Raw genomic sequence first — 14,989 nt, forward strand, 5'->3', positions numbered from 1 at the left:
TTCCACGGCAAAGCATCGCTGGTCATTACATCCAAACCAAGCAATCTCTGGTTTGTGCATGCCACCATTTGCCTGGTTCTGCCGGAAGAGCAAATGATGGTTAACTCCAAATCAGGAATGCAGGGGAGGAGGGCGGAAGGCACAACCCTGAGCATAGTTGAAGGTTTAGCATTACATCGGAACGGAGCCATGGTGGAAGTTGCTTGAACAGCTATTTTGGCTGTCACCAGGTTTATGAACTTTTGTGAACCGCCCAGAGAGCTTTGGCTATGGGGCGGTATAGAAATGTAATAAATAAATAAATAAATAAATAAATAAATATGGCAGCAGAACTGGATTTTGTCATAAACAGCTGGGAGAGCCCTTTGTCGTTGAACTGGGGGTGGGAGCGATGTACAAATCTAAGGCCATAGTTAGACTATCCCTTTTTTCTTGGTTTTTCCACGGTCTCAGGAAAGTGTGGCGGTCTAGCGGAAAGTGTGGCCCGCCGTCGTGGTTTGTCCCAGCTTCTTGCGAGTAAACGCGAGGAACTGGGAGCCAGGCATGGAGCACAGAGCCTTTCAGGAGCTCTGTGCCCATCGGGGGGGGGGGGGGAAGTATTTTTTTAAAAAAACACTACCCTTCTGCACATGAGAGCTCATGCGCTCCGTCCCCTTTAACAAAAAAAAAATGGCGGCCGCGATGTAAACCAGAGTGACGATCTCGCGATCATAAAATCACGAGATCGTTGCCCTCCACCACCACCCCCTCGTCTAGCTGAGGCCTAAGAAAGGCAGTCCAGTCTGGATACTTACATGGTCAGCTTGACCATGAGCCCAAATCTTCAGGATCTCCTGCCCTTTCCTCACCTCTTACCGCCCTGTTAACTTAGATTGCCTGGTTTAGGGGGTTGACTCATTAGCTTCAAAAACCACAAAAGGTCAGTAGACTCTTCCTTCAAACCACCATTTATTTATTTTATTTTGCCTCCCGTCCTCAGATTCTCAGATAGTGACGTTGACGCTTTACATGGAGCTAGTCCAGGGCCTGTTATTTATTCTGCAGGCTTGTGTTATGTATAGGGAGGGTAGCAGCTTTGGTATTGTTCCAAAGCTGCCCCTTGCACAAAATAAATCCTTTATGCATGGCTTTAAAAGGGGGAGAGAGACTTAGTGCTTTCCGATTTATTCTCTGGTGCTCTCCGGTGACCTTGTGCGACCTCCATTACTCAGGAATCCTCTAGAGGAATCCTTAAAAGGCAGGCTTGCAATTATGGACCTTCAAACTCATTTGTTTGCTCAGGGCAGGGTGGTCCGATACATCCGGACCCTCCCCCCCCCCGAAAGCAATTCATTTGTGCGGAAAGGAGCCTTTTTCACCCCCTTCCTAAAATTATGATTATCATCATTATCCCCTCTCCGCTTAAAATTGCAAATCCCCCTCTTGTCCAAAGCTTTGTGAATTTGCTGGCTTAGCGTTCCCAGCCCTGGATTTGATGGCAGCAGAAGACTGGGAAAAGGAGGCTCATCTACATTAGAAAACTGAAGCCTACCCCTCTTGAGAAGGTTTCTAGTGGTGTGAGAACTTGGGGAGAAGAAAAAGAAGAAAAAAATGCTCTTTTTTGGACATCTGCTTCCTGGCATTTTAGCAGCAAAGCGGAGTAGTGAAAGAAGCAGGAAGGAGGGCGAGTGAGCAGCCAGGCCTGGGAGGCTGGAAAAGATTTCATTCTGGGAGAACTACAAGTTGTAGGTGGTGGGGGGAGAGATATTGAAAACGTTGGGGAGGAGCAGAGTGTGTATATTTTCAACTTTCAACGGAGTCACAATAATTACGCTATGACAGCATATCTGAATGCTCCACCGTGGTGGTTGTTTTTCTAAACTCCTTGTACATGGAAAGCTACCATGTCAGGGAGAAGGATTTTAGCCGAGTTTTCTCTGCCAAGTGCTATCTTTCTATATGCTGAGAGATGGGTTCTGTTCTGTTCTCTTTTTTTATGCACTGAGAAGTGTTCAAACATGCAATTTCGCCTTCTTAAATTTATTTATTTGTGGGATTTATACACCGCTGAATATAATGAAATCTCTATATCAATATAATAAAATCTCTGCACCAATTTGAAGTGGTACAGCCCAAGAAGGGCTGTACTACACTTAGAATACTGTGTACAGTTCTGGTCACACCTAAAAATAATATTGTAAGACTAGGGAAAAGTGCAAAAAAGGGGCAACTAAAATGATCAACGGGCTAGAGCATCTTCCTTTGGAGCAGCCTTCCTCAACCTGGGGCGCTCCAGATGTGTTGGACTGCATCTCCCAGAATGCCCCAGCTGGGGCATTCTGGGAGATGCAGTCCAACACATCTGGAGCGCCCCAGGTTGAGGAAGGCTGCTTTGGAGGGAAGTCGACAACAGCTGGGGTTGTTTAGCTTGGGGGGAAAGGAGGCTAAGGGGAGACATGATAGAGGGGTACAGAATTATGCAGGGTGTGGAGAGAGTGGATGGGGAAATACTAGAACCCATAAAACTAGAACCCAGGGTCATCCCATGAAGATGATTGGTGGGAGATTCAGGACAGATAAAAGGAAGGACTTCTTCACTCAGTGCATAGTCAAACTCTGGAATTCGCAACCACAAGATGTGGTGATGGCCACCAATTTGGATGGCTTTAAAAGGGAGTTAGATAAATTCCTGGAGAAGAAGGCTATCCATGGCTACTAGCCCTGATGGTTGTGTGCTATCTCCAGTATTCGAGGCAGTAAGCCTGTGTGCACTAGTTGCTGGGGAACATGGGTGGGAGGGTGCTGTTGCACCATGTCCTGCTCCTTGGTTCCTAGTCGACAGCTGGTTGGCCACTGTGAGAAAAGAATGCTGGACTAGATGGACCCTTGGTCTGATCCGGTAGGGCTCTTCTAATGTTCTTAAGGGGTGCAATGCAGCAGTGTTGCGTGTTCTCTCTCACATCTGGCAGTGAGGGAGTTTGTGCCGGAGCTGGACCTTGTTCTGTTTTTAAAAGCATGTGCTTCATTCAACCAGCCACTTCTACTTGAAGAAAAAGCAACCAAGAGCCCCCAAAATAGAACGTGCTCTTCGTACAGTTTGGGGTCCTGCAATAGTTTCCTGTCAACCCCCAGCCACCCACTGCTGCGTTGCAAAAAGCACCTGTGAATGCAAATAGCCACGGAGGAGACCGTTTTGGGCAGGAAACCGCTGCTGGTCCTCTGTGTGAAATGGGAGCATGTTCTGGATCAAGTCCCTGTGGCTGCTTTTTCTTCATAAGCAAAACCAGGCTCTTAAGAAACAAGGAAAGGATGCTGCACTCTTGGGTGAACCCTAAGGTAGGCTGAAAGTACAAAATGTCTTAAATAATATTCCCCCCAAATGGGGCAGCCCTAAAAACACAAAACCCACGAGAACCGTGAATCTATAATCTTGTGGACGGAAGGAGCGAACACACCTACAGCCTGGGATGCAACCATCAGTGAGAAAAGTAACACTCCAGAGCCCAAGATGTTGTTGGACAAGCACAGCTTAGCAGGAACAGGAAGTCCTTTTATACTCTTTCCTGCCCTGGGTGGGCAGAGTCAATCCAGAGCCTGAGCAGTGGAGGCTGGTGGCTCCGACGTCAGTGGGGCAGTGAATCCGCTCCGAATTTCAGTCAGAGCCAGCTTGAGCTCTAAAGGAGCAGAGCTGGTTCTGACTGAAACTTGTGAAAACATGAAGTGCCCCCGCCCCCGCTCCCCCGCCAAAAAGGGGGCCACCATAATTCACAAAATCCATCTCCAACATTTTATTTCAACACTGCTGAAAGGCAATGTAATTTTTGCAAACGTGAGTTCTGGCCCAAAGAAAGAGGGCATTTCAAATGACTTTTTAAAAAACAAAAAACAAGCCAAGTTTTAGGAGAGGAACGACGGATTTTGTCAGCTGCCTGTTAGGCACAGTGGTGAACAACTGTCGCTTTTTAATGGAGCATTTGAACTTCACGGAAGCAACTTGCTTGTAGGTGGTGGGAAGAGACACACAATGAGTGTTTGGAACTGCAAGGCTGAGAACCACTTCAGACCTCACAATAGCAACGAAGTTTCGGGTAAACCCTATTTTTTAAAGTCACCATTAAGCAGTCCCCTATTTATTCCCTATTGTACGTGGTAAAGTTGGATTCAAATGAAGCATTTTACATTTGCAGCAAGTACCTGCACTCACACTGTCAAAATGTCACTCATGTTTTTCATAACACAACGCACACTTCCCCCCCCCAACACTCACACACACACACACTTAGTAGTTGTTTGCTGGGGGGGGGGGGCGCTCTGGTGAGCAGAGTGGAGTTGCAAAAGAAAAGAACTGCAGTAAAAGAGCGTCCCGTAATTATGCAGTAATGGTGGTTAAGAAAGCGTCATTTGTCTGTTAATTCCACCACCAGGACCATGATTGTCACTGGCAGAAGGCCAAGCAGTAATTTTGTGTTCGCTGACACACTGCTGCCAGATTCATTCCGTTTTTCATACCTAAATGCAAGGTGTCGTGAAATAATATGTCTATTTTCTGCTTAAATGCCTTTGTTCCTGGCGGTGTATGTTCCAGTGCGGGTTGGTGGCTCCAATTTCGGTGGGGCTGTGCATCCATTCTGGGCTTTAGGCAGAACCAGTCATGACTCTAAAGGGGATAGCTCCTTCGAAGTTCTGGCTGGTTCTGATTGAAACCCAGAATGGATTGGCAGCCCCACCAAAATCAGAGCCACCAGCCTCCGTTGATATGGACCCCATCTCCATCCTTATTTTGCATCGTAATGGATGGTCAGCCAAGAACATCAAAGTCTCACCAACGGAGTCTATGTTTGAAAGACATGAATATATAGCTCTGAGCTCACAGCAGTTGCCTAGCCTTCCCCAACATGGTGCCCTCCAGATGTTTTTGACTACACCTCCTATCAGCCCCAGCTAGCACGGCCAATGGTTAGAAAAACTAGGTGTTTTACTGCAGAACATCTGGCGGACACCAGGCTGGGGACAGCTGTGCGAAGGGGAGGAAATCAGAAACAAACAGCTCAAAACAGAGAAGTCATCTGAGAGAATGAAAAAGCCTGGAAAGACCACAGCATGGATGCCAGATGAGCATCTGGAGAGACGGTGCTTCAAGCAGGAGGCCACAACTGGAAATTACCTTTCCCCGATTATCACCCACCGCCGCTCAGGCAGTGGAGGTGGGGAGCATGACTTGATGCAGCAGCATCTTCCCTCCACATACCTGCGGCCCAAGTCATGTCGGGCTTTGTAGGAAAACACCAGCACCTTGACTTGTGCTCTGAAATGGGCGTTCCTGCAACACCAGCGAGACGAATTCCCCCAAACCAGGGGCCAGTCTGTGCCCTGGCAGCTGTATTCTGTACGAACTGCAGTTCCAAGCCATCTCCAAGGGCAGCTCCACATTATTATTTATTTTATTATTTATTCATTACACTTACATCCCACCTTTTTCTCTCCAAGAAACCCAAGGCGGCGTACGTAACCCTCTTCCTCCGCTCTCCATTTTATCCTCACAACAACAACCACCCTGTGAGGTGGGTTGGGCTGTGACTGGCCCAAAGTCAGCCAGTGGGTTTCCATGGGCGAGTGGGGACTAGAACCCGGATCTCCCGACTCCCAGTCCAACACTTTCGCCACTGCACCACACTGGCTCTCCACCCATGTGTCTAACTGGTGCGAGTGCTCTTCACCAAGCGCTTGTCTGGGCCGGCCGCCAGAACAGGCCCAGCCAAGCGGTGGTTGGCGAACTCACAAGGAGCGTGCCCCACGAATCCTCTAGCCCAGCGGTCCCCAACCTTTTTGGCACCAGGGACCGGTTTCGTGGAAGACATTTTTTCCACGGGACAGGACGGAGAGTTGAGGGGTTAGGGAGGCACCAAGGGGTGGGCCGCCCCTTTCCTTACCAGCCGCAGCCACCCTCCCTCCCTCCCTCCCTCCTCCCACCAAGCATCAGCCCAAGCTGCAACCTACTCCATGTTCAGCGTGCCGACGGCACCGTGCACCTCCAGCTCATCTACGCGCAAAGCCCGCTCCCGCCTGCAAGCGGCGGCCAGGGTCGTGCCCGCCTGGTCCCCAAGAGGGAGGAGCGGAGCTGCGGCAGCCTCCCCACCCCCGCTGCCACACCCGGAAGCCGCTCTCCCACAGCAGCTCCGAGAGATGCTGGAGTGGGGTCGGTCGGTCGTGGCTTTGCTTCAGCTGGGTGGGCGCCCAGCTGAAGCAAAGCCAAGATGCTGGGGTGGAGGTGGGCAGCTTTGGAACAGCGCGCCCGGAAGTCGCTCTCCCAGAGTCGCTTCCGGCCAGGCGCGCTGTTCCAAAGCCGCCCACCCCCCACCCCAGCGTCCTGGCTTTGCTTCGGCTGGGCAGGCAAGATGGCGCCCCGCCCCCAGGTACGCTGGGGTGGGGGTGGGTAAGTGAAAGCAGCTCACCTGTGCGGCCCAGTTCCTAACAGGCCACAGAGCAGGACCGGTCTGCGGACCGGGGGTTGGGGACCCCTGCTCTAGCCCCTAGCTGTGGTGCTATGAAAGAGCAACTACTCTGCATGCAGGTTCGATCCCCGGCAACTGCAGGTAGGGCTGGAAAAACTCCTGCCTGAAACCCTGGAGGGCTGCTGCTGCCAGTCAGTGTCGGCAATATTGGGCTAGATGGACCAAGGGCCTGACTCAGTTTAAGGCAGCTTCTAGTGTTCCACCCCTTTTTGCCTTTTGCCTGTGGAATTCCCTTCCACAGGCAAGGGCAGGAGCGAGAAGGCCGAGAGCCCTGCTCCTGTCCGGTCTCCAGCAGAACAGAGCTTAGACAGGCATCTTAAACAGCCAGGGTGGTGTACAGGCTAAAGTGTTGGACTGGGAGTCAGGAGATCCAGGTTCGAGTCCACCCACCGGGCCATGGAAACCCACTGGGTGACTTTGGGCCAGTCGCAGACTCTCAGCCCAACCTACCTCACAGGGTTGTTGTTGTGAGGATAAAAACGGAGAGGAGGAGGAGGATTATGTACACTGCTTTGGGTTCCTTGGAGGGAAAAAGGCAGGATATAAATGCAATCTTCTTCTTCTTCTTCTTCTTCTTCTTCTTCTTCTTCTTCTTCTTCTTCAAGCCCAAATGGGAGAAGGCAACACCTTGAAGGGGGAAAGGGGCTCGTCCTTTTTAGGGGGAGGGGGCTTGGGGGCACTGCAAGCACTACCATTCCACTGTACGCTATGGGGCCGCCTCCCCACATGCCTCCGTCACCACCCCATCGTTCTTTTCCCACCCCCTCGGCAGCAAAACCCGGCCCTCGCTCTTCTTCGGGGCTCCGGGCCGAAGCCACGTTCCGTCTGTTCCTTCCCGATGTGGCCTCTGCAGCCATTGTTCTCTGCCTGTGATCTGTGAAAACGGAGCCATTGAGCCCAGTGACAGCGGTGGGCGCAACAGACAGCATCAAAGGGACGTTCACAGGGGAGGGGGAGGGGGCACGCTCTTGGCCTTGACAAAGAGCTGCCTTTAATCAAGAGAATGCTGAAGAGGCGCGGGTTTATTTACTCCATCGTCCACAGCGCGGCAGCTCCTCTTCGGAGCGAGGAGGGGGGGGAGAAGAAGCGCCCCAACATAGGCAGGGAGCCTGCGAAGGGGAGAAGACGTCGTAAGAATGCCAGCAGTAGGCCTGTGGGCACCAGTTGCTGGGGAACATGGGTGGGAGGGTGCTGTTACACCATGTCCTGCTTTGAACACCTGTGAACAGAGCACTGGACTAGAAAGACCCTCGGTCTGATCCAGCAGGGCTCTTCGTATGTAAGCAAAACTCCTGAAGGTTCAAGACGATTCGGACATAACATCCCAGCTTCGTAAACCCCAAATTTATTGACCCAAGAACGAGCATCAAGTTGCGCGTGCACACACACACACACACACCTCTCCCTGCCACTGCTGTCTTCAACCCTGCAGTTCCTTGTTACATCCAAAACAGGGAACTGTGGTTTAATGTTGGTTTACTAAGCACAGTTTTAAACCAGGATCAAACTGAGATTAAACCACAGTTTCAGGCATAACAAGGATGTGGGGTAATGTAATCAGGATCACAGGGCCAAAGTTGTGCATGGGTGAAGAGGGGAAGAACACGCAAATCTGTCCCTCTTTCCCAGCTTATTAAGCCATGACGAGCCCAGCATCCAATAGCAGCCAGTGAGATACCACCAGGGAGTTCCCAACCCCGCTCGTGCTCTTCGCTCCTCTGATGCCATGTTTCTCGCCTGCCCAAGGGTCTCTACTTCCCTTGCTCGGCTCCGTCCATTTCCTTCTGCTGCCCCTTACGCCTGGAACGCTCTTCCAGAACATTTGAGAACTACAAGTTCAATCGCAGCTTTTAAAGCTCAACTAAAAACTTTTCTTTTTCCTAAAGCTTTTAAAACTTGATGTTGTGCGGACTTTATACTGTTAGTTTTACCCTACCCTGTGCCTGCTTACCCTACCCTGTGCCTGTTGGCATTCTCTTCCCCTCCTTATTGTTTTACTATGATTTTATTAGATTGTAAGCCTATGTGGCAGAGTCTTGCTATTTACTGTTTTACTCTGTACAGCACCATGTACATTGATGGTGCTATATAAATAATAATAATAATAATAATAATAATAATAATAATAATAATATGGAGTTAGAATTCTGCAAGTGGAGTTTACCAGTCTTGACACAGAACCATTGACAGAGCTCTCCTCCACCAGCCCGTTCGCTAAGCCTGCATGGGATCCCCCATCTCCTGTGATTACCAGACTGGTGCTGAAATCCAAACCTGGCCGCAGGGACACATTTGTTAGTTACATCCCATTTGAAAAACTGGGTCTGCCTTTGAAAACTGTTCAGAAACTTCAGCTGGTCCAGAATGCTGCAGGAGGAGGCCTGGTCCGCTCCATCTCCCAAAACTAAGCAGGCTGCTAGAGGAGGGAAAGCACTCCTCTGTTCCCAGTAAAGAAATGCAGTTCTGTGTCCCTCTTCCAACAGCTCTCAGCAGGCTAGCACTGTTTTTGGCAGCCTAGTAAGATTGGGGGGCTTTTTTAACCACGCTAAGATAACAACGCTATCTTAAACATCTTTACTAAGCGGGATTTTTAAACCAGGATCCAACTACCATGAAACTGCAGTCCCCCTGTTTCGGATGTAATGAGGAACTGGGATTTAATATAATCAGCTACACAGAGCCAAAGCTGTACATGGGAAGTAGAGGGCACAAGGCGGCCACAGCTCCGTGGTAGAGCACACATTTCGCATGCAGACGGTCCCAGGTTCAATCCCCGGCGTCTTCAAGTAGTGCTGGATGAACTCCTACCTGAATTACTGGAGAGCCACTGCTGCCAGTCAGTGCCGACTATACTGGGCTAGATGGACCATGGATTTGACTCAGTCTCGGGCAGCTTCCTGTGTTCCTATCTTTTTTTCTAAACGAAAAAGCCCCACCTATTCTAGCCATTTGAAAATGACATTTGAAAAGCCGTTTGTGCTACAGGGAGCCACACCGCATAATCACAGCTTATTGGGGGTGCGTAGACGCTTGAAGTTTGCTGGGTTACACAGCTGCCACCTCTTCATGTTTTCCATGAGCTGCTCCTGCTGTTACTACAATTGGATTTTGTTCCTTCCAGCATAAGGGACAGCGCTGCCTGTATTCCAGTTTGCATCAGAACATTCCTGCACCCCGTCTTGTCGAAGTATTTGATGCCCAGGGAAAGAGCAAAAGGGCTGATTGCCCACCCTCTCTAAGCAGGAAAAGCTATTGATACGACAGAAGGAAAAGAGGGAAAGAGCCTCTTCCCCTCCCCAAATCTGAGAGGTGAAGTGAAAGATGCTGCCAGTTGTGTGTGTGTGTGTGTGCCTATGTGTGCATGCTCTGAGACTATTTTCCGCTCCTCTTAAGGATGCAACCCCAGCAAGCACCGAGGCCTCTTTTTCAATCCCTCTTGAGAATCCACATCGTTTCAGCAGCATCTCCCAGGCTCCGCAAAGCAAGCAGACTTTCGCTTTCAGCCACGCTCCATTCAGCTCCAAACAATGGGGGACAATGGAAGAAGGGGAAAGGGTGCCCGCCTTTGAGCCGCATTCAAGAGGCCATCTGCTCCTGCCGTCACTGCCAAGGCTGGGAACCGGGAAGATCCCAGGTTCAGACTTAATCTGAGCCACTTAGCAAGTGATCCTTAGGCAGAACCAGCTGACCCCCCCTCTTTGCTACGGCCAACCCAACTGTTAAAAATCAAGTTGAAAGCGGGAGCCCCCTTAAAACCAGATGCCGCAGAAGAGAAGCACGGATCCGAACCTGCCTGGTTGCAGGGATGGTCTTCAGTAGCCGTTCAAGTGCCGCCAGCGTCAGAATTTAGGCAGGGTGTGACCAGAGGCAGGGCCTTTCCTAAAAAGGCACCCTGGGTTTAGAGCACCCGTCCCAAAGATGCCTGCCTGGCGCCCATCCTGTTGAGCTTTAGTTGCAGCGTTAAAACAGAGGGATATCGTTTGTTGCAGCTTCTGATGTTTTAGTGCTACTAGTAGCTTCACTTCTGTTTTATTACTGTTTATATTTTGTGTCTCTGTTACTTTATTGCCTACGTCTCATATGTTATTATGACGTCGTGATCTTAAAAAGTATTCTTGTGTTTTCTGATAAAAGCCGCCTTGTGGATTTTTCAAAATTGAAAAAATGGCATATACATGCCTGAAACAGAACAAATCATAGAATCATAGAATAGCAGAGTTGGAAGGGGCCTATAAGGCCATCCAGTCCAACCCCCTGCTCAATGCAGGAATCCACCCTAAAGCATCCCTGACAGATGGTTGTCCAGCTGTCTCTTGAATGCCTCTAGTGTGGGAGAGCCAACAACCTCCCCAGGCAACTGGTTCCATTGTCGTACTGCTCTAACAGTCAGGAAATTTTTCCTGATGCCAGCCGGAATCTGGCTTCCTTTAACTTGAGCCCGTTATTCCTTGTCCTGCACTCTGGGAGGATCAAGAAGAGATCCTTGCCCTCCTCTGTGTGACAACCTTTCAAGTCCTTGAAGAGTGCTATCATGTCTCCCCTCAATCTTCTCTTCTCCAGACTAAACATGCCCGGTTCTTTCAGTCTCACCTCATAGGGCTTTTTTTCCTTCTAAAACTGTACCTAAAGGAGCCGTCACAATAAAGGGGGGAGAGGCCCCCACACACACACCTGTAATACAGACACTGTGTCAAAACATGGGAAATGTACAGCCGGCAGTGGCCCAAGACATGCGTTGGTCCAAGATGATGCCCTACACAATTTGAAAGTTGCACTTCTTGCCATGACACACAGAGGGAGTTGGTGTAATTTTTAGGCTGCACTCTGTACATGCTCAGGGGCTTTGCAGTCATCCTTCCAGCATGGCAGGAAAGGTCCAGATAACACAAAAAGCTTCTAGCGCAGTCTTCCTCAACCTGGGGCGCTCCAGATGTGTTGGACTACAACTCCCAGAATGCCCCAGCTGGCTGGGGCATTCTGGGAGATGCAGTCCAACACATCTGGAGCGCCCCAGGTTGAGGAAGGCTGCTCTAGCGGGATGAGAGATACAAACCTCACTACTGAAAACAAGTTCCAGGCCTGAGCAGTCCCTGTTTGCCAGGCATACACACACACACACACATCTATCATCTTGTATGGCTTTACTGCAATCCATTATATCCTCCCAGGTTCTTTAGCCCTTCAATTTTAAAAACGTCGTGCGTTTTTCAATCTTCATACGTTTTTGTATTTTATAGTTTTAAATTTTGTTTTGTGAACCACCCAGAGAGCTTCAGCTATTGGGCGGTATAGAAATGTCACCAACTGTCCGCTGAGTGTCCTGTGTAACAAGCCAGGAGCAGCCTGCCAGCGGAGCAGAGATGCTTCCAACAAACACCCATCCGGACCGTAACATCCAGACCTTTGAGAGTTAATGCTTCGAAATCCAGAGAAAGGGCTTAACAGAAATTTCTAGCCGGACAGCCGGCTCTTCCTTTAGCAGCCTGTTATCAAGCAATAGAATCAGATGGTGATTTACAGCAGAAGGTGCAAAGAAGCACCCTGGAGCAAATTCCAGGGGGCCTGATAAGACCCAGATAAACAAAGGACGGTCTTGGGAGGGACGGAGGGGGCTTCAAGGTGCCGTGGTATTTCATAGCAGGATTCCAAGCTAAAGGCAATAACCCTTCGCCGTAGAAATTCATCTCTAGGTGAATTTATAAGGAACAGCAGATTATGGATAACTCAGACAAGAACCTTTGCAGGTGCACTTTGCAGCTGGCAGCCCAGGGGCTCTTATCCAGATCCCAAAGGTTCCACAGCCGACTCTCAGCACATCACTCTGCTAAAATATGGCACCTCTTCTGCTTCCTTACACACAAGCCCCAGACAATGGGCTCTTTAGCTAGGGTGACCATATGGAAAGGAGGACCGGGCTCCTGTATCTTTAATAGCTGTATAGAGAAGGGAATTTCAGCAGGTGTCATTTGTATATATGGGGAACCTGGTGAAATTCCCTCTTCATCACAGCAGTTAAAGCTGCAGGAGCTATACTAGGGTGACCAGATTTAAAAGAGGGCAGCTTTAACTGCTGTGTTGAAGAGGGAATTTCACCAGGTTCCCCATATATACAAATGACACCTGCTGAAATTCCCTTCTCTATACAGCTATTGAAGGAGCTATACTAGAGTGACCAGATATTATTATTATTATTATTATCATCATCATCATCATCATCATCATCATCATCATCTCACCTTTTCCCCAATGGTGGGCCTCAAGTTTAAAACATACATGGGGGGGGAGGGAAACAAAACCATAAACGTTTAAAATACACAACAAAATTATAAGACATTAACATAGATGGAGGGCCAGATTATTCTCCAAAGGCCTGCTGGAACAAAAAGGTTTTAGCCTGCTTCCGAAAGCCCATCAAGGAGAGAGCCAGCCAAGCTTCCCCGGGAAGAGAGTTCCAGAGCACCGGAGCAGCCACCGAGAAGGCCCTCTCCCATGTTCTCACCAAGCGCACCTGTGAAGATGGTGGGACTGAAAGAAGGGCTTCCCCAGAAGATCTCAAAGCATGGGCAGGCTCATAAGGGAAAACACGTTCCTTCAAATAACCTGGACCCGAGCCATATAGGGATACAAAAGAGGGCAGGGCGCCTGCAGTTTTTACTGTTGTGACGAAGAGGGAATTTCACCAGGTGCTGCGTGCCTACAAATGACACCTGCTGAAATTCCCTTGTCTCTACAACTGTTAAAGGTACAGAAGCCCTGTCCTCCTTTCCATATGGTCACCCTAACTGCAGTAGCCATTAAGCGCCAGCCAGGAAGCTAGTAGATGGGGATAAAGCTAGAGTGACCATATGGAAAGGAGGACTGGGCTCCTGCATTAACAGTTGCCTAGAAAAGGTCTGAAAAGGTTGCTCACACCTGGTGCAAACCCTTTGCTAAATTTTAAAAAATAAAACAAGATGCTGCACCTAAGCGACCCCAACTCTGTACCCAGAATACACTTATGCAAACTGAGCAGACCTGCATAATTTGTCTTATTTTGCATACTTTGTTCTCGTTTTGCTCTTCAAGGAGAGGCGCCAGGAGCTATGCGGAGCTCCCTCGCCCCAGCCCCATCTACTAGAAAGCTTACTCCGACACCAAGTTGCAGCTGCTTTGCAGTCATGAACGTTAGAAACCTGTGCGGTTTGTTTTTCTTTTTAACAACAGCTGAGATGCCGAATTCGGCACCGAATACGACATTCTACCATTTTTGCGTGCGCGGCCACAGAATCACGGAAGGCCCACGACCCTGTCAATAACATTCCACGAGACCGGCCTTTCCCTCCTACGCTACGGCTCCCTTGAAGCTGCTATTAGCCGAGGGGGAAAAGCACAGGCTTAAAAGGCTACATCGTCTGCCATCCCGAACCTGGTCCCCTCCATATGTGTGTGTGGGGGGGGGCTAATGGCTGTGCTGGTTGGAGATGATGGGAGATGTAGTCAAAGACATACAGAGGATACAACTAGATGAAGGCTGGCTTACATCCACATTTCTCTTTCTGCACTTAATAGCGGTTCAGGGACAGAGAGCATGTAAGGTGCAGTAAGAGTTAACCCCCTGTCCCCCACTGTCCCTCTGCACTGCAGCCCCAATACCAGCCAGGGTGCCCGACTACAGCTCTTTGAGAAAGAAAAAGGACACCCAAACATGACACCCACAGCACCTCCAGTTTGACTCTAATATTTAGGGATCTGAGGGTCACAGTCTTCCATTTATGGACAGCCAGTTCACAGCTGATAAGTCCTTATCATTTGCACCCCATCATAATGCGCGAGCGCAGCGGCACACAGCCAACCTTGCAGCTCATCCATTAATGCCAGCAGCCGGCCAGCGCTATTGCAACGCCCCACCAAGTGAAGAAGCGAAAACCTACTTGCTGCTTGAATCCTCGCCTTGCGGCTCACCACCAACCCAAAGCGATTCCGAGCCATGCAGTCGTACTCGCCCTCATCGGAGGAGCCGTCGCCCTTCAGTTTCTGGAAGTGGGAGAAGTACAGCGAGCCGTTGGCGAGCGTGAAAGAGTCCTCGTTGTCGGCCACCAGGACCCCATTCTTTCGCCACGTGATGCTGATGGGTAGGATCCCTTCCACCTGGCAATACAATACCAGCGGCTGTTCCTGCACAGCTATGTGGTCACTGGGTTCTATGGTGAAGGCTAGCTCTGTGGAACGGCTAACATCTGGAAGAGAAGGGATAGAAAGAACCGGGGTTATTTCAAAGGCCACCCGGTTAGTCTCCCCGCTATGTGATGTGACACAGAGATATGAGATAATTCAATTTAGCCATGGGATCAACTTTACATCATCATCAACATCATCATCATCGTTATTTCATTTCATTTCTATACCACCCCATAGCCGAAGCTCTCTGAGTGACTGACAACCATTCATTCAGGGTGACCATATGGAAAGGAGGACAGGGCTTGATGGCCTTATAGGCCCCTTCCAACTCTACTATTCTA

The 14,989-nt window shown here is 49.7% G+C and overlaps 1 protein-coding gene across 1 annotated transcript in view; it reads right to left on the reverse strand.

Moving 5' to 3' along the window:
• IGDCC3 (immunoglobulin superfamily DCC subclass member 3) overlaps positions 1 to 14,474 on the reverse strand; it is a 110,681-nt gene extending 96,207 nt beyond the window's left edge. The window contains 1 exon segment of the mRNA XM_063142662.1: positions 14,402 to 14,474. Within this exon segment, the coding sequence (XP_062998732.1) occupies positions 14,402 to 14,459 (58 nt within the window). The 5' untranslated portion in view covers positions 14,460 to 14,474.
• Between the last annotated feature and the right edge of the window lie 515 nt (positions 14,475 to 14,989).

The sequence above is a fragment of the Elgaria multicarinata genome, chromosome 16 (assembly GCF_023053635.1).
Source record: "Elgaria multicarinata webbii isolate HBS135686 ecotype San Diego chromosome 16, rElgMul1.1.pri, whole genome shotgun sequence".
NCBI classification, from domain to species: domain Eukaryota; kingdom Metazoa; phylum Chordata; class Lepidosauria; order Squamata; family Anguidae; genus Elgaria; species Elgaria multicarinata.